Raw genomic sequence first — 19,703 nt, forward strand, 5'->3', positions numbered from 1 at the left:
CAAGCTCTGGGATCCACTTCTGTTAGTCTGCAGTGGAGTTAACTGGTGTGATTTAGAGAGAAGCCCATCAAGTGGAGAAATGCCTACTTGAGTCTTCAAATCACTGTCTTTGAAAAGATGCAGGCTGCTTCTGCCTTAAGATTGAGCTGCCCRCTGCCAATGGGATGGATGCAGTTACAAAGGAAAAGTATATTCCTGAAGAAAAAGGAAACAAAGGATTTATAATTGAGCTTATAATTTACTTACTTTATCTAAAAATCCAGCATCTACAACACAGTGAAATTGGGAAGAGGAAGTGGGGCTCACACATGAATATCCTTGTTTTTGTGTAGGAACTCTCTTGCTATTTTCATTTTATCAAAAGAGAATATGGGTGTCCTCAGAGCACTCAAGTAACTACTCAGGGAAGTTGAAGCATTCGGGGAAAGTTGGAATCAGGCTCCAAAATGTCCTGTTTGCTTTTACAGTCTTTTACTGCAAATCAGTTTGGTCATACCTGGGAAAGAGGATGGAGAGATCAGATCCAGCTGGAATTCTGTGTGGTGGGGGACTCTTGAGCAAAGAGAGGAGGGAGCTGTGCCAGGCACACAGATCACACTGTGCCCATCCTGCTGCTGGACTGCTGCAGGAACACAACACCCTCCAGGTGCCAAAACACCATGGCAATGTTCAAAGTCATCATGTTTGAAGGCAAGTTCTAATTCTAYAAAAGCAGCTGACTGTTTTTAACCTGATGCCCCCTCTAGTCCAGGTTTTGGGGTTGACACCATTCAACAGTAAGAGCTCTTCTGCTCTGACTGCACAACCCTGTGTCCCACTGCCCAACACAGGCAGGACAACAACCCCTCAGCCCCATTTGCTGTCAGATTTGCAGCAGTCTCTCACCCTGCCAGGCTGCTCAACCAGGTGAGAGCTTCCTGCCTCGCAGGCACAGCCTTGCCCATTCCCCCACAAGAAGACCCTGAGCTCAGGATTTGGGTTTTATTCAAGATGGTCCCTTYTGCTCTCCAAACCTTCCCTGGCTCAGGAAAATGCAGCTTTCCAGTGCCTAAAGGGGTTTCAAGAGATCTGGAGAGGGACTTTGGACAAGGGCCTGGACTGACAGGACAAGGGGGAATGGCTTCCCACTGCCAAAGGCAGGGTTAGATGGGATATTGGGWAGGAATTTTTCMSWGTGAGGSTGGTGATGCCCTGGCACAGGGTGCCCAGAGAAGCTGTRGCTGCCCCATCCCTGCAAGTGTTCAAGGCCAGGTTGGATGGGGCAGCCTGTGCCAGGGTTGGACAACCCTTCCTGTCAAGAAATTTTCTCAAATATCCAATCTAAACCTCCCCTGGCACAACWKGAGGCWGTTTCTACTTGTTCTGTCCCTGTTCCCTGGGAGCAGACCCCAACCCCCTCCCAGCTGSCCCCTCCTGTCAGGGAGTTGTGCAGAGCCACAARATSCCCCCAGAACCTCCTTTTCTCCAGGCTGAGCCCCTCCCAGCTCCCTCAGCCACTCCTGGTGTTCCAAACCCTTCCCCAGCTCTGTTCCCTTCTCTGGACACGCTCCAKCCYCRAGATCTCTTTCTTGTCATGAGAAGTCCAAAACTGACCGAGGGTTTGAGGTCCCTCAGCAGTGCCAGCACAAGGGATGGGCACTGGCCTGGCCCTACAGCCACACCATGGCTGGTTGCCCAGCTGGGCACACACTGCCTTATGTCCAGCTGTGTCAACCAGCACCCTCAGATTCTTTGTTTTCCAGCTCTCTGGCCACTTTTCCACCAAGCCTGGAGCCCTGCAGGGGGTTTTGGTGACCCAAACACACCTGTACCTGGCACCTGGCCTTGTTGACCATCACACCACTGGCCTCAGCCCATGGATCCAACGTGTACAGATCCCTCTGCAGAGCCCTCCTGCCTTCCAGATCAACACTTCCACCCAACTCAGTGTCATCTCCAAACTGACTGAGGAGCTTGTCACCAGTCTTGCTTTAGCACTCCAGCTCTGGGGAGTAATACTCACCCTATGCCTGGTCTCACCCCCACAAGATGGGCATGTACCCATCTTCATCCCCACCCTCATCCCCCACAAACCCGCATAGTAAAGCCCTGCAGCCAGCAGCAGTGTGGAGGGATCAGTTTTTATTTCAAAAGACAGTAACACAATTTTTCAATTTAGTATCAAAACACTGGATAGGGTTTTTGTCTCCAGATTGGCCCCAAAAACTGCTACAACCAAGCAGCATGCTCAAAACCACAAGCTACACGCCACAAGTGTGACAGTGCCACACTCACGCCTCACAACCACAACACATCAGCAATGCACAGCAAGATGGCTTGTACCCAATTAAGACAGTAAGAGCAGTCCTGGCCAGGAGAGAAGGCACRGCTCCCTCTCTCCAGGTAGGCAAAAACACTTCTCCAAAAACACAAGGCTGTTGTACTTAAGCTGTTAAGTGTAACCAAGTGATGAGCAGTGAAGCTTGGTGCATCAGCACTTAGTGAAGGCAAAGTCAGCCCCAGGGTAGCAATGGGTTATAGGGGAAGTGRCTTCTTTAAGCCCATCAGGTCGGGAGGGAAAGGGACACAACCCCTGTGAACTGGTTCAATTGTTCAGATGACTGGCTTGGCTTAAAAAAAGAAAAAAAACAAAAAAAAAGGGGCACCTTTCACCCAAGTTGTTCCTCCCCAGCACAGAGTTACCTTAAAGCTGAAAAACGGAACTGCGCTTTTGGCAAACAGCTCTTGGAAAGGAAATTTTCCCAACAGGCCTTCAACTTTAGCCTGGCTACTCTGACTCACAGCCAGAACCATCACATCCATTTCCTGCCCTGCCAAAGCAGGGTGGCCCAGAGCTGATTAACAGAAGGTTAATATCAAATTCTAAAGCCAAGAGCTTTGAAGTGTAGCTCACCAGCCTCACATGTTATTTGGAATGTTTATAATGGTTGCTACAAAAAAAGGTAGTTACAAAATGTGTACATCTCAAAACATGCTCTCCAAACATTATTGCATTGTTTGTTTCCCTTAATGATGCTGTTTGAAGCTCTACCCAACCTGGTGGCCTTTAACCCTGGAGCAAAGGAGATTTGTGTTTGGTCAAGTTGGCAACAGAAAGTAAACTCTGGCCSCCAGGGTTAGAGGGCAGCAGCAGCTGGGCTGGCAACACGTGGCAGAGGCAGTGGCAGGGATCCATTACATCTCGTTCAGGTCTAGCAGGGTCTGGTCCAGCATTCTTTGCGTGCAGAGATGCTCCTCTTTGGTGGATTTCAGTTTATCTGGCAGGAAGCAAGAGTTGAGAGTTACAAAGCAGCATCAAACAACTGGGAGTCCTTTGCCAAAGAAAGCTTGTGCCAGCCCCTCTCCCGCAGCAATCCTCAGAACAGAGTGCCTGGCTGGGTGCAGCTGGAAGCTCTGAGGTTCCCCTGGGTGTAGCTCCTGCCTYTCCCACTGCTGGTGCTCCTGCTCAGCGTGGTCAGGGTGCACYTTTAGCCACAGCTCTGGGCAGTGTTTCACATGTGGGTGCCTCTGACTGCAGCCAGCTCTTCCCAGGGCTTCCACAGCAGACATACGTGGCCCAGCAAGGCACCCAAAGAGCAACACACGCTTGGAAACCACCCCCCCACCCCAAAACTACAGCTGGTTGTGCCCCCCTTCCCCTCAGCACAGGGCAGGGATGCCAACCAAGGCCAGCAGCAGGGAGCAGATCACCAGCCTGGAGGGCAGCAGGGCAGGGGCTGGGGCAGTGACAGCAGAGAGCAGGAGTGAGGGAGCTGCACCCTGCCCGGCACTACAGGCAGCTGTGCAGTCAATTCTCACATGTTCCTTAAGCCAGGAGGAGAGCAGATCAGCAGCTAARTGCTCTAAGTAGGCTTTACTCCAAAGGTGAGCCCACCCATATCACTGGAGACATCCACACGCTGCGGCGCTGGACTGACAGGCTGGAGAAAAATGTCCTTTAGGTACAAGCAGATYCCCAAAGCCACTCCCAACCTCCCCATGGCCAGAAACTGAGCACAGAGAGAGAGAAMAGCCTTCCCTGAGCATGAGCAGTGGCAGCATTTAAACACTCCCTGCAGGCAGCCAGGACACAGCCTCRGGCTGTGCATTTTGGCACTTGCTGTCAAGATGTCAGTGAGCTTTCCCAGCCCATTCCAGGGCTCTGCAGCTGCACTGGGGTGAGGCCTGAGAAATTACTGCTTCCCCCAAAACCTTCTGTTAGGACTCCCCTAGATAGGAATGTACTACAGGTGTGCARTGTCTCACAGACCACAAGGTCAGTCATTTATTGGTAGAAGCCATCATTCCATGCACCAGGACATCCTACAATCATTCAGCTAATAGTAAATTAAGTTGYAGCACTTGACAGGCAGCTTCAAGCAGACATAATCCTAACTTCACCCCATTCTGGTTCCATGGAGGAGCCAGGCAGGACCCCCTGRACAAAGTAAACAAGACTGCTCAAAAAACAGCCAAGTCTGGGGGTGACTTCACCAAGAATAAGAGGTTACCTTCATATATTAAAAAATGCTTAAATAAATTACAGGATAAAGCCAAGTGCCTCATTAAAAAGCAGCAATTGCATAAAATTGGCAAGTCTGCCAGTGTTAATGATCAGATTTCACTGTGGTCCAGAGCACTGGTGGTCGCAATAAGCTCGTTTAATGGGATTAGTGGGCCCCTTCTCAGTCACACAGATCATGCAGCGTTAACTTCAGCTCATTAGAGAGCAGGCGGTTTTTCTCAAGCTGGCTGTACAGGCGCTCTGCAGCAGCGACAGGATAAGGGAAACAAGAGGAAGAGAGAAAAAGAGAGAAAGGGAAGGTTAGTAGAGCACCAGGATGAGCACATCAAAAAAGCTGTCTCCATAACAAGTGCTTCTGAGGACAGCCAGGGCTATTCTCAAAGGTTTCTCTTTCTCTAACTTGTGCTTCAGCTCAGGAAGATCACAGAGTGTGGGCAGAAGTGAAAGTGCTGCCAAAGATGTGCAAAGGCAAAGAAAGGAAGAGGAGACACCAGAAGAGGAGCCTGCAGGTGGGCTGGGCTGGACCCCAGCRAGGACAGAGACCTGGGATGTGCCTTAAGCAGAAACAAATCCTGACACAGCTGTACCAGAAGCAGCTTCCAGAGGGAGCCACACCACACTGCCTTGGGACTGACAGGGTTTRAACAGCAGGACAGGCACACCAGAAGAACTGAGAATGACAATATCTCATCCCTGGCCTGGAGGATTCTCCTCTGAGAACACGTCTGATGCCACACTAACAACCCAGACAGGACTGAAGGCAGCAACTGCTTCAGGTACAGGACAAAGGGACTTTTGGAGCACAGAAYAACTACATGAGCAGAGCACAAGTTGCCACTCTCTCTGCAGCCATTGCCTCTCCAGTCCCTGACCTTACAGCCCCAAGGGGTCCAGCAGCCACACACATCCTTGAGGCTCATGCCAAGCACTCTTGCTCATCAGCAGCTCCATGCAAAGGGAGAACCAAGTGGTCCCTTTCCAGCATGTCACCTCTAAGGCAGGGTGGCCAATGTCCTGACACACAGCCTGTCAGCCACAACCAGCCACTACAGATAATCCACTCAGCATCTCTTTCTGCTCATTTGCATGGGCAGAGTTTTCTCTGACAGCCTGACAGCTCCAATTCCTGCATTTAGGGAATTCCAGGCAGTGRAAAATCCTTACACATCATCTCCCAGCCTGGCAGAACTGCCCAGCACCACCTGCAGTGACCCATAGTGTGCTGCCTCTGCCAGAGGAGTGAGCCTGGAACACAGCCTTGGGCTTGGGTCTTGGGCTTCTCCTCTAATCCTTGTACTACAAGGTCCTAGGAATCTCGGGGACCCTCTGAAGGGGAGCTACACCATTCYTCATTGCTTTCAACCTGGGAATATTTTGCTCTGGAACAAGACCTGGCTGGGTAAAACTCCAGACAGCTGAGTGGTTTACATGGAGCAGCCAAAGCATGTCACCTTCCCGAGTCTCAGCTCAGTGCCTCCAATGTGACACCTGAACACAGAGGGAGAAGCTCAACTTCATCTTCACCCTCAGCTTCTCTCAGTCCTCAGGACCTGCTCTAACTGCACCTCGCTCCACAGGAGAGGGCAGTAATGCTGATTGACTGTTCCTTCTTTAGAGCCACCAAGGGACCAAGGCACGGCCAGAAAAGCCAATGATTTCTGTCCTACCACAACCTGGAAGCTGAGGGAAGTTGTGGGTACACACCATCCTGGCCTGTGCCTTGCACAACAGCTACTGTCACTGTGAGGGACTCCAGCTCCACGCTGGCTCTGAACAGCCCCAATTCCTGTCTCCATCCCCAAGTGATCCAGGCTGGTCCTGGGTCTCCAGGATGAGAGGATGAGAGTGAACTGTGCTCAGTAGGACTCAGTTGGTCCAACAGCTCAGAGCTTTGGGACAGGGGCCTGATGATTGACCCACACAAGGCAGCAGACTGGAGTGTTTAGCATGATGCCTCCCAGACTTCAGGAACAGCATCTGCTGCATCAGGAACTTGCCCAGGTCTGCAGATAGCTAGCCCACGTTTGGCCTGCTCCCTTCTCTGCCCAGCACCCAGGCAGCCTCACCAAATTGTCCCTGTCACTCCTGAGGAGTCCTAGGACATGGCCCTCCTGGTCATTTAACCTGTATTTGCAGCACTCCCCAGTCACAGCACAGCACACAGGAACCAGCCTGCACAAGCCCAGCAATCCAGACAAACCAGATGCCTCCAAAACCTCCCAGGGCAGACATTGCATCACCCACGCACACACTCATCCACCACCCAGAGTGGATTCCATCCGGATGAGTGGGGAAAGGGCCTGCCACAACCCAGCYTTAGATAACATTCCTTGGAACACCACTGTGCAGAGCAGAGCCACCAGCTCCCCACAGCACGAGCCAGAATGCAACCAGACCTCCCTGTGAGGAGAGAGGCATTTCCCAAGGGCAGGCTGCCACCTCCCACCCACCAACAATCACAGCAGTGAGGGTGAAAGGGACCACTGGCACTTATCTGCTCCAACCTTCCTGCTCAAGCAGGGTCATCYCAGAGCACAATGGTACAGGACTGTGTCCAGATTGTTCTGGAATATCTCCAGTGAGGGAGACTCCACAGCCTCTCTGGGCAATCTGCTCAGTGCTCAGTTACCAACATGGGAAAGCAATTCTTTCTCATATTCAGGTGGAATTTCTTGGGCATCAGTTTCTATGTGTTGCCTGTGCTACTGCTGGGCACCACTGAGCAGAATCTGGCCCAGTCCCTAACACATACTGACAGATAATGATGGTGTCCCCTTGGTCTTAAGAGCTGACAGTGGAAACCTCCACATTAACAGAAGCCTCCTGTCCCTCCCACAGGATCCAGATCCTCAACTCCAGCTGCACTTGGGTTACTTAGGAGTTCTGGGTTCTTGCTTTGTSCTTACAAGGCACAGCTACTGCCCCACATCCCAAGAGAGTCAGACCACACTTTGGAATTCCTTGAATGCTCCYTCCTTCCTCACCCAGACCTGCCACCAAAGATGAAGTGGGACAGACTGGGGCAGGTGAGYTTGCATGGATTATCCTGACTGCCAGTGCTGTCATGTGGAGAGSAGAAGGACACAAACCTGAGCCAGCCACGGGAAGTGTCCCATCTCATCAGAACTCTGCTCGCGAAGGGCTCTTCGGGCACTGTGGCAGATGAACCGATCCAGAAAGGAAAAGRTATTTGACCAACCACCATGAGGCAGCACATACCATTTTGAGAGGCTGACCAGTGTTTATCATACCACATCAACTAGCAACAACGCAGCGGTGACACACACCAGGCATTTGCCAGGGGCAGTGCTCAGTGGGAAGCTCCATGCCACGCTCCCAGAATGATCCTGCAGCCCTCAGCCCCTGCATGGGGTGGAGAGGGCTCTGTAAAACACAGATTCCCTGGCTCAGATGCTCACAGCCCTGCTGCAGTGTCTTCTCATTCCTGAAGCAAAATGCCATACGTCCCTCCCCCCRGCACAGGCAGCACCTCGCACCCAACCAGTTCTGCCCCAGTGGAGACCAGCCAGAGCTCACACAACATTTATTGGCTTCCACACCCTGACTAGAGACTATAAGCTTTGTGACCTCCCAATGCAAGCCAGYGCTTGGCAACGGGTGCTGGTGAACACTCCAGAGCAGGCAGGAATGAGGAGTGTCTTCAGTCAGGCATAGTTCCAGGGCTGCAACCCCCAGCCTCCTGTTTGACCCCACAGGCCCTGTCTGCAGAGCTGCCATCACTCTGGGAGCCAGTAACACACCCCAAAGAAAAATCCAGCGTGCTAGTGAGGTCTGCACTCCACCGAGGGAGATATGGGTCTGAAGGCAATGCTGAAACAGTTCTAGTGGTCGCTAGAAACCCATTTCTCAAAAGCACCAGCCATTTATACAAGAACTGTTTTCCTTAAAAAAGGCGACATCATGCTCGAGCAAGAGGCAAGAGAAATACAAAAGGAGCTTTATGGCTCCACACAAGATATGCAGATGAGAACAACATCCTCCCAGCTCCCCCGACACGGAAAGGGCAGCCCCTCAGAGCAGGCCGTGTCTGGCACATCAGGTCACACAGAGGCAGCTTTGTTTGGGAGCAAGTGCAGCAGAACTGGGGGACTGCTGCTGCTGTCAAGCTTCAGTGTCTTTACAGAACCCGTTTCCAGGGATGCCCTGTGCACAGGAACTGGAAAAAGGTACTGGAATTCAGAGTGAGATGACGAGAGCGTGAATGCAGGGTGCAGATGCAGAATAAGCCACCAGAGAGAAAAATCCAAAGTGGAGTTTGGAATCGCAAGACTCATCTGTGTGAGACAGAAGGAGACACTAATTTTAAGAGAAGCTTCAGTGTTTGTGCATAGCAAACTGTGCTTAGGGACCCTTGGRACACTCATGTTAAGGCTCTTCTCTGTAGGGTGAGGACCTGGCCTCTCCTGGGTTAGTGCAAGGACCAGACGGAGCAGTTGTTAGCAGCACCCACTGCAGATCTGAACACAAAGCTGAGGAGTGAAGTTGCAGAAACACACAAGTTCAGCTACTTCCACAGATCAGTTCATGATCCAGCCCATCTCAAGCCTGTTGTGGCAGTTCCTAAGGAATCCACCTGAGCACTGTCCACAGCCTCTTCCAAAAGGAATCCYGAGACCATGGCCCAGTGACTCCAGCACATGACAAAGCCACATTTCCTGAGAAAGCTTTTTCCAGTGGGAATGGGAATTGCACTCRAATTTAAGTCGGAACCCTTTCAGGTCAGCACAGCTCTTGGTTACACATGCAGATCACGAGGACCTAGAGTTAGAGGACAGCATGCTGGGRCACCTTGGGCAGATCTGTAGAAGTAACCTAGACAGCACAGAGCTGTCAATTCTCCAACTACAGAAACCACAGCAAACCAAGCAAGCACTGGCYGTCCAGCCTGCTGAAGCGAGAGGTGAACGCCAGCCAGCTCATATTTACATGGAAGTCATGTCATTCAGGGCGTGGTCCAGTTCCTCACTAATTGCTTTGTACTTCAGTTTCTGGGCATAGAGCTCATCTAGAAGAGGTTTAGGAGGAGAACAAAAGGGAAACAATGAGGGAAGGCAAAGGAGTTCTTCCAACACTCGGGGGCAGGAAAAGCAGGATGGGATTCAGGAACAGAAGAAAATTAAGTTAGATGTGGAGCCATCACGACTCCGTGTCCATCCCCAACAATGAACAGGAGGGTTCCAGCAGCCTGAGGACTGACTGACCCCCAAGTGCCTCCCAGGATTACAATCCTGCTCCAAGGCCAGCAGAGCCAAGTGCTCAAACCACATCAGCTTGTAAAAACAGGCTGTCCAGCTAGGTCAGCAGGAACCAGTGACAAGAGCAGCAGCAAGGGCAACACCATCCACTTAGGGAGAAGCTTGCTACACCTAAGGAGAGCACTGATAATTGAGGTGCTTTGTTCTCACCTGGGTCTCAATGCAAAGACTGGCTTGGGAGAAGTCAGTCATGTGATAGAGCTGGGCATCAGAGGAAATTGCCATCCTGCAGGATGCAGTGAGGTGGAGGAGTGTACCAGCCACACCGGTGTTCTCCATCAGATAATGAAGCAGACAGACAGCTCTCCACCTCCAAGGAGCTGTGCTGATCCATCCCTGAGCCCTGCAGAGCTGGCACAGGCTGCTCCAGCTCTGGCTGCCCAGGCTGCATGGGCATGCTGTTAACAGCCTTGCAGAGCCCTGGGAACTTTGTCAGTTGTCATAAACTAGGTCACTTCAGCAGCAAGGCTGGAGACCAGAGCCAACTCTCAATCAACAAGTTTCAAGGGGAGCATGCAGGGATTTGGAGGAGTTTTTGCAGTTCCAAATAAAAGCTTGTCCTGGATCATAAGGTGGCTCAGATTGCTGCTTGGCTGCAATTCTGGAACAGCTCAGCTGACACCGTTGCTATTTCTAGATAACAAACCTCCAGAGTGACTCCAGAYTGTAGGATGGTGCTTTCTATCTCCAAGACCTGGCACTAAAAGACCACAACGCCACCCTTGTGGTCCAGGTAGGAGGCCTGTAAGGGTTTTGGTTTTCCAGCACCACCACTTCAGCCACAGCAATCACAGAAGAATCTGGCTGGAGTCCCAGATTTAAGGGAGGCAGCTGGAACYTTCTTCTTCTGTGGCTTGGGGCAAGGTTCTGCTATGGCTGGCCTCAGGATTGTTCCTGAAGAACAGTGTGAAGGAATGGGAGGAGGAAAGGAACCCACCCTCAGCACAGGCTGGCCACCTTGTRGATTGAACTGCTGGGGATTTAACCTTGATTCAGGACTCACACTGGGGACTCTGAGTCTTCATGTGGTGGGGAGGTGTTTCAAGACTCACTGATGCCTTGGTTGACTTGCAAGACACTGCTTGCAGTAGCCCACATGTGCATGATATTCTGCATGCAAGGATGTTATTGTGACCAATTCCTATAAGTGCAGGTGTTTCCTTCCTATGCCACTCCTAGATTAATCGGATTAAGCTGGAGCAAGCACAGGGATCTAGTTACATTCCTGAGGACATCACTACCAAAATACACCAGCTGTCTAGATACAGCAAGGTGTCTGGATCAAGAGCTTGAGACCTGCCACAGCACAGGTGGGGAACTGTTTTCAGAGTAGATACACAGGGCAGGAGGCCAAGCCTCACCCTGGAGGCCAAATTGGATTATGCTCCCAGTACTGAGGAGCACAGCAGCCTCTCCACTCTCCAGCTACCTGRGAGACAGCCTTCCTTAGCTTCTCACTCCTCAACACATATTCCTTGGTTTCCTAKCCCCAGAATGTACCTTCCAGATCATCAATGGTCTTCTCCAGCTTGGCTACRGAGCGTTCAGCAAATTCAGCACGGGTCTCTGCCTGCCAGACAGAAATAAGCCAGTTAGTGCACTTGCTCTACACCAAAGGGCATCAGCCTGAGRACATGGAGTCTCCCACCCTCCACATCCCTTCCCAGACAAACTGAGGCCAGCTCACCCAGCTGAGCCATCCTCACATGGTCACTCACCTCTTTGAGTTTATCAGTCAGAATCTTGATCTCTTCTTCATATTTATCCTCTTTTTGAGAGTACTGTGGAAAAGGAGTCAGCAGTCAGCAGCCCCTGATACCTCCCRTTCCAGAGAGCCCACAGCTACAGAGGGAGACATAAACTCCTCAATGCAGCACACATGCCCACAAAACCTTCCAAGTGGGAGTTGTTCATCCTTACCCGTGTCCAACAGGACTGGGTCAGGCGACAAGTCCCACAMCATGCATGGAACACAAACTTGAGTGCAGAAAAATTCTCATCTTAACATTTTAGCAGCTTAAATAACCTGGCTGATTGAATCTGCCCCAAGGCAAGGAAGGGCAGCCAGGCTTCCCACACCACAGCTTCCACAGCCCTCCAATGACATACATTAGCCCTCCCAGCAGAGCAAGCACAGCTCTCCTGTCTTGCTTAAGACTGCAGTTGAATAATTTCCATCCCAGTGGGTGCTCCGCTGTTTACACACCCTCCTAGCACAACAGCAATGTTTCTGGCCCTGGGACAGGCAGCCCTACCTTCTCAGCCTGAGCCTCAAGAGACTTGAGATTGTTGGTGACATTCTTCAGCTCCTCCTCCAGCTCGGAACATTTACTGTGGGATTTTGTAAGGAAAGCAGGGAAAAAAGGAAAAAGAAGAAGTGGGAGGGAAAGACAGGAGACAAGAAGTGAATCCACATGCAGGGAAGACCAGGAAGTTCTTTAGGAGACTGTCTGAGATCAGACTGGACAGGACACTGCTTTGAGGCACTTATGCAGAAAGCAAGTTCCCTTTTTGCCTCCGAGCTCACGTTTGAAGTTTTCTGCCAGCACATGCACGGGGCACAGAGCTGAGCAGTGAGATGTGGACACAGGCTTCTGCCAGACCTGGAGTCTCCAAGAAAAAGCTTTATGTTTAGTGTGCTGTACAGAGGGAAGCTGTTCTGACAGACAGAAGGACAGCCACCACCACTCAAACAGGGATATTTATGGGCACAGAAGACAGAATGTTCCAGGAGAGAGAGAGAGACGCAATTAAGCTGAGGGGAGGAGCATGGCGAGGAGACCACATGAATTCTTGGTTTAATGGTTCAAGAAGGGAAGGGTTAGTACCTTTTCTTCGGCAACAGACAGACACTTCAAGTTCTGGTCCATCACTCTGATCTGCTCCTGCAGCTCCCGGCAATGACTGTTAGTGACGGTCACACAATGGCACAAGCCAAGTGGGGGCAAGGTCAAAAGGAGCACCAAAACCACACCACCACAGAGCGAAAAAGGGGATGGAGGGAAACACAAAAAAGTCATGGTCACAACATGCACATCTGGGCAGGAAGCACAGTGCTGCTGCTGCTGCTGCTGTGTACACACCAACTGAGTTAGACAAGGCCCAAAGCATGGAAAGGCCCTGACCAGCTCCTCAAGGATCAGCTAGAGCATATGGACATATGAAAGAAGGCTGAACACCAGGATTTGTGCCTCTGCTCTGAGCAGAGGAAGCCCTGATTCCTGCTCAGCAGTGCAGAAGCCTGTAGTGGTTGTAGTGGTTACTGCAAATACCTGGAGAGGCCCAGAGACCAGCCTCAGCCACAGCTCTGCCCTCAGCCACCCCAAATKCTGCTTCAGCCCCTGGCCCAGGAGGCCTCTGCCACTTCAGGACAAGCACTGTGCTCTGCAGTAAAGTGAACAATCTTGTGACAGCACACACAAAGCAGTGCTGGTGAATGCTAAGGAGAGGAAGGCTCTCCAGCCTCTGTGACYCAGAGTGCCTCCATGCAAAGGGGCAGAGCACCTCTGCCCAAGGCAAATCACATCACAGATTCCATGTGGAGCTAATCCTGTTTCGAGGAGGGGAGTGCTTTCATCCCTTTCCTTCAAGGACCTAAACCCACCCTCTGCTTCAGGCCTTGTGTAACAAGGTTGGCAATGCAGTGTTAGTTCCCATGCAGAGGCAGACGTGCCAGGGACATGCGAGCAGACTACTCACGACTCTGCGAGCTCAGCTCTCTCTTCAGTACGCTCCAAATCTCCTTCTATGATCACCAGCTTCCGAGCAACCTGCACAGGAGAATCAGAGTCAAGAGGAAGGAGGATGATTTTGCAYTTGTAGGCTATGTGCAGTAGTGAAGGGAATGAATGCCTGGAGGAGCCACTGCAGCTGCCAGAGGCTTTTGGCCAAGCAGAGCACTGATGTAGCTCTGCTGAGAGCCAGGCTCTGCCCTAGGTTTGCTGAAAGCAGGAGGAGGAATCAACTCTCCTCTAGCAGTACTGGAGCACTCAAGGGTCTCACCTCCTCATATTTCCTGTCCGCCTCCTCTGCAATGTGCTTCGCTTCCTTGAGCTGGATCTCCTGCAGTTCCATCTTCTCCTCATCCTTCAGAGCTCTGTTTTCAATGACTTTCATGCCTCTGCCCAAAAGAAAGCACAGGGAGAGGAGATGTGTAAAACAATGTTGGACAAGCCAGCAGTGCAATGAGTTTCAGAGYATTAACAGCACTGCCCTGGAAGCACAATCCTTCCAGATAAGCCGTAACTCCTATGAATGCACAAAGTGGCACAGGAAGGCTGAGGCTGCTGGGCTGATGTGAATACAGCGACCWCAATTGCTTGGAATTAACTGTTYCTWGGAATATTTCTCCAGCACTGGGCTYCCCATCCAAGGGAAACGCAGTGATGCTGAGAATAACATGCCTGGCTGTCTCAGGGACTCAGCACAGCCAAGTCAAGCACTTCCCCATCTGGAATGCAGGAAGAGCCAAGTCTATCTCTGTGGCAGGCCACCAGCTCAGGTCTGGCTGTTCAGTGTGTGCATAAGGAAGCACATCAGCCAGATGGAAGTGGACCACTCCCCTCTGAATCACAGGCCAGGTCAGGGGCCATCGGCCAGTTAGAGAGGATGCTGGCAGAGGCAGACAGAAGAGATGCTGCCCCACCAGCAGGCATCTTCACAAGGCAATGAACTCATTTCTTTCTCCTCCTCTGGAGATGGGGATGCATGGTGGCACACAGCACTTCCTTGCTCCTAGCCTCAGATTCCAGGATACTCAAGGCCATCAGCAGCCTCAGGTTCCAAGACACTCATCAGCATTGTTTKAGCTGCTCTGCCTAAGTAGGCACCAACTCCCACCTCCAGCCTTGATGTGGAATCTCCTCCCCCACTCCGGGAAGCTCAAAAAGTTGATGGCACCAGGCCCTCAAAGTTTSACAGAGTGTGAGCAGGAGCCCCTTGCTCACCTTTCACTCTCATCCGCCGCCTTTTCTGCCTCTTCTAACTTCTGCAGAGCTGTGGCRAGGCGCTCCTGAGCTCGGTCCAACTCCTCCTCCACCAGCTGGATACGGCGATTCAAAGATGCCACTTCTGCCTCAGCCTGGAGGGAGCAGAGGGGACACTCAGCCTGTGCAGTTCAGCAGCTCAGGAAGGGCAGCTGAACATGGGAGCACAAAGCAAAGCCATGGTGCTTTAGCCACTCTCCCAAAGACATGCAGCACGTTTAGTTCTGCAACTCTTCCTGCACATTTTGTCCACACAGCAGCTCTCCTGCAGGCTTCTCGCTGTCAGCCTGTGCTGCTCTGACAGTTTAAGCCATAAACACTAAGGAGATTACTCACACCAAGGGATGCCTCTGCAGCTGCTGGGATCCTGCCAGGCCATCCATCACGGCCCTGTTTATCCACCACACCAGAGCGTGGTGACAGCTGCCACTTAGCACAGAGTCAGTTTACTCGTGTGATCTGGACACAAGCATTGCTTCAGGCAAACCCTCTCACCAGCAACGTGAGAAGGATTAACAGGTTCAGGGATGTGCCAAGCTGCATTGGGTGCTGCCAGGCTGGGCTGGCCACAGGTACTGCCCAACCCAGAGCCTTGTGCTCAGTGCCCACAGCCCCAGCAGAGAGCCTGTAGTGCTTGAGGCTTCCTTCCTTTCTCCCAGAGACTAACTGAAAATCCAGAGAAGGAGCAAAGGCCAGGTTGAGGAGGCTGTTCCCCAGCAACAGCTACCTTGGCTCAGTCAAACACATTGGGAGCTGGTGAAACTACTGACAGCATGCAGACATTTGCCAGAAATGTGACCCAAATGTGACCCAAATGTGACTGAGGCTTTAAGGAACCAGCATAGATCAGAGGCCATCCCATTCCTCAACCACTGCAATCTGTGTCCTGGTCAGCCTTCAAAGAGGCCACAAGGTACAAGCCAGCCCCTATGGTGCTGTGCTGGCAACAGAGATRGTGGGGAACACAGACCCTGCAGCTTTGTCTCAGTTCCTCACCCATGTGGCAGAGCCTGGTTGTGCTCAGTAAGGCAATACAGACTGCCATCACCTTGTGGCTTGCTCCAGCACTGAGGCAGAATGCAGCCAGGGCAGATACAGAGGGCAGGAACTGCCCTTCAGTATTGCTGAAAACAAAGCACCTCAAGGCCAAGCATGAAAATCACTTCAGTGGGACTCCTCTCCCGGATCAGACCCAGACTAAACAGTCAACTACAGACTTGCTGTAATCTTTTTGGGATACCTGATTGTCCATGAGGCCCCTGCTTATAGCCACATCCACTCCTGCCAAAGCCCAGGGAAGCCCARATGCTTCAGAAACACTGACACCCCATCACAGCCCCCAGGGGAGCCCAGAATTCTGCTCCCCAACAGGACTACAAAGGTAGGCAGGAGTGCAGCTATTCCAGGGCAGCACTGTGATATTCTGCAAAGGTCTTCTGCCAGGGCCCAGGCAAATGCCAGACAGACATGAAAAATCCCAGCTGCACATAACAAAGCAGCCTACATGGCCACAGTGCCCCTCACCGTGCCTTGGGAGGGAGGAGCAGAGAGTGACGAAAGGCACCAGTGTTAGTTAGAGTGGGGCCCAACACTGGTCACATCCTGTTTCTTGGACAGAGGGGCTGTCCAAGCTCTTCTCTCAGCTGCCACTGAGGCATCCACCCCCTGGCAGGTTCCAAGACAATGCACATACACCCAGCTCCTCACTGGAAAAGTCCACACCCCTTTGGTGCCCACAGTCAACACCCGCCCTCCTGAGAGGGGAAGTGGTCTGCCTGAAGAGGAACACAACAATACCGTAAACAGAACTGGGGAGGAGACCTCCTGACACACATCTTTTCCCTGTTAAAGGGGCAACCAAATGTTGAGGTGGAGGACCTCCTCTTTCCATCTCCCAGGGGATGGAGACACACCAGTGCAGTTAGCCTCCACTTCCTGACCCTCTGAACTGTATCACTTAGCCCTGACTTCCTGCAGGCAGTGCTCAACCCACGCAGAAACCACCCTTAATTTTGAGGAAGTGCCTCTCCCCCTGCTGCAGAAGAGCCCTTACACCTCCTGTTCTGCTGCTGCTCCCTGGATTCAGATGAAACTGTCAGGCTTTCCCAGAGCAAGGGGTGGCACTTCCAGGTGATTCTTCCAGACACCCCTGCTWCAAGTGGCACATTCCTGTTATTGCATGCTTCTTTCAGGAAGAAAGATCTGAAACAGGGAGCACCCAGGCCAAACAAAAAGCTTATTCAGGCCTTCAGGACTCACCATTGCTTCTCCAAGAGATTCAARAGGACTCCCCAGGACCCAGAAAAGCCCTGGGAGCCATACTGGGAGCACCGGTTCTCTCCCCTGGAGGAGGTGCAGGGAGCTGGGAGAAACACGCCTGTACCCGTGACAATGCTGCTATTGCAAGGAGAATTCCTTATGTGGCTGCGAAAAAAAGAGCCCAGCTGAGGCCTGGGAGTGGCAAAAGCTTCTGCCATGGACCTGGGCAGCAGCACCCGATCTATCCCCCAGCAATGCCACAGCCTTGTCACCGACACGGATTCGGGCACTGAGGGGGAAGGGCTCAGTTTCACGCTTCCAACGCAGCAAAAGCACTGCAAATTCCACGAGAGCCACGCTCAGATTCGAGCCAGGACCTGCCCCGTGTCACCCCACGCCTGTCCCCAAAACGCCGCCTGTATCCCAGACCCAAGGGAGCCGGGCCACCACGAGGTCTCGCTCGTGTCACTTCATCCTTGTCCCCAATCTTTCCGGTGTTGACAGCCCTGCGGTGAATGCGAGCGAGCTTAGATGCTGCCATCGTTGCTCCTTCCTTCCTGCCTTCCAGACAAGCCCAGCCCGAGCCCTGCCTTTCCCCGCGGTTCCCGGTGTCAGGGGAGCTCAGAGCCCCGCTGGCCGGGACTCGGGCAGGATGTGTCCCCTTTCCCCGCGGTTCCCGGTGTCACGGCAGAGCAGAGCCCCGCTGGCCGGGACTCGGGCAGGATGTGACCCTGCCTTTCCCCGCGGTTCCCGGTGTCAGGGGCAGAGCAGAGCCCCGCTGGCCGGGATTCGGGCAGGATGTGTCCCCTTTCCAGGCGGTTCCCGGTGTGATGTGACCCTGCCTTTCCCCGCGGTTCCCGGTGTGATGTGGCCCTGCCTTTCCCCGCGGTTCCCGGTGTCACGGCAGCGCAGAGCCCCGCTGGCCGGGACTCGGGCAGGATGTGGAGTTCGGGAGGGCTCCTGCGCTGGCCACATCCCGAGGGAGCCCGCTCATTCCTTCCATCTTACCCGCGCAGCTCCGGGCTCGGGGATGCACAAGATGGCCGGGGCCTCCCCCTCCCCCGGCAGGGTCCACCCCGGSCGCTGTCAGTCCCGGGACACCGGGAACGGCGGAACAATGACCGGCCCATCCCCGCGGCCTCGCTGCCTGCTCGGCACCACGGGCGCGTCCCGGGGATCCAGAGAGGRCCACACACACAGAGCGAGCTGTCCCAGCCGCTCCCAGCCCCATCCCAGCGGACACCCCGAGCTCTCGCCAGCACTCGGAACGAGCCCCGGCCCCGGGCTCTGCCGCAGCGCGGCGGCCCCGCCGGTACCTGCTCGCGGTTGCGGCGCTCGGCCTCCACCTCCCGCTGCAGCCGCTCCGCCCGCTCCTCCGCATCGTCCGCCTGCTGCTGCAGCACCTGGATCTTGCGCTTGACCGCCTCGATGGTGGTGGCCCCGGCCATGCTCGGTGCCTCCGCTCCAACCCCGCCACCCCCAGACACCGGGACCGCGCCCGGAACGGCCGGCCGGAAGTGACGTCACTTCCGCTCCGCGCCCGCGTTACCGGGGAGATGAGGAGATGTATCCCCCGGGGCGTGGCGGGGACACCGGCACCGAATCCAGCGGGAACACCGGCACCAGCTCCAGCGGGAACACCGGCACCGGCTCCAGCGGGAACACCGGCACAGGGAGGGGGACACACGGGAACGTGGCACCGGCAGCTGGACGGAGGGGAACACCGGGGTCTGCCTCACGGACACCTGGGTACACCGGCACCCGCCCCATATGGGCGTGGAGGCACCGGGACCGGCCCCAGGCGAGCGGGGGGACACTGCGAGCGGCCCCATACGTTACCGGGACCGGGCACCCGGTGGTCCCGGCTTGGCCCCACACCCACCCCGCTCCGTGACCTCTCAGCTCCGCCGGCTGCATTTAGGCACGGCCCGGCCGTGGGTTCGGGCATTGCCACCCCCGGAGAACCCCCAGGCCCTACCGGGGCCAGCATCCCACAGCCCCGCTGCTCATCCCGCTCCCTCCTTCGGCGCAGGGACGGGGCTGTGGTGGCCAGGMTCCCGCTCCGCTTCCATGTGCCCAATGCCGGTGGTGCGACAGGCTGAGCCGAGGCGCAAAAACCTTCCCGTGGCAGGGCAGGTAACGCTGCGGAGATCAGCGTTCCTCAGAGCTCGTCAGTGTCGGAAGGGTGATGGAGCCCCGCAAGAGCTCAATAAACACATCACTGAGCCCTGTTACTGCTCTCATTCCCCACCAAGCCGATGCTTCAAGCACTTGGATAGAAGGGAAAGGCTCCAGGCTGCCAGGGCAGGTGSCAGACATTGCAGGAGTGTTTGCCTGTGGTGGCACATATGGCACGGCCCGTTTCCAGGGATGGGGTGGGAATGAAAAGGGTTGTGTTGGGCTGGAAGCACCTGGGAGGCAGCTCTGCTCTTTCAACGCTCCAGGGTGCAAAATCCTTCCACTTCCCAGAGCCAGGGGGGAACTGGGAGACCCTCAAGGGCCACCCTTGTGAGTGGGGAGGGTTAGTCAGGAAAAGGGGCTCCGGGTGCACAGAGAGGGATCCAAATGGGGTTCTGGTGACAGACAGCGGGGAAAATGCCAACAAGGAGCAGAGGGAGGCAAGAAGGCTGTGAGGGAGGGAAAGGGCTCCTAGAGCTCTGCCATGGTGCACTCTACACA

At 53.8% G+C, this 19,703-nt stretch overlaps 1 protein-coding gene across 8 annotated transcripts; it reads right to left on the bottom strand.

Moving 5' to 3' along the window:
• Window positions 1-2,106: 2,106 nt before the first annotated feature.
• On the bottom strand, window positions 2,107-18,552 carry TPM3 (tropomyosin 3). 8 transcript variants are annotated; one of them, XM_057382430.1, is made up of 10 exons: window positions 18,341-18,552; window positions 14,727-14,860; window positions 13,783-13,900; window positions 13,480-13,550; window positions 12,036-12,111; window positions 11,499-11,561; window positions 11,281-11,350; window positions 9,452-9,530; window positions 7,594-7,657; window positions 3,620-3,920 (listed from the first exon to the last, which is right to left on the bottom strand). In XM_057382430.1, exons 1-10 carry the CDS (start codon window positions 18,470-18,472, stop codon window positions 3,843-3,845), a joined length of 885 nt encoding a protein of 294 aa, XP_057238413.1. In that variant the 5' UTR covers window positions 18,473-18,552; the 3' UTR covers window positions 3,620-3,842. The 8 variants fall into 8 exon arrangements, with proteins under 8 accessions (XP_057238406.1, XP_057238408.1, XP_057238410.1 ...); XM_057382427.1 differs by lacking the exons at window positions 3,620-3,920; window positions 7,594-7,657 and adding an exon at window positions 3,192-3,257 and having other exon boundaries at window positions 18,341-18,551; XM_057382426.1 differs by lacking the exons at window positions 3,620-3,920; window positions 12,036-12,111 and adding an exon at window positions 12,609-12,684 and having other exon boundaries at window positions 5,345-8,799.
• Window positions 18,553-19,703: the final 1,151 nt, after the last annotated feature.

The sequence above is a fragment of the Malurus melanocephalus genome, unplaced genomic scaffold (assembly GCF_030028575.1).
Source record: "Malurus melanocephalus ecotype Western Australia unplaced genomic scaffold, MMel_1.1 scaffold_567, whole genome shotgun sequence".
NCBI classification, from domain to species: Eukaryota; Metazoa; Chordata; class Aves; order Passeriformes; family Maluridae; genus Malurus; species Malurus melanocephalus.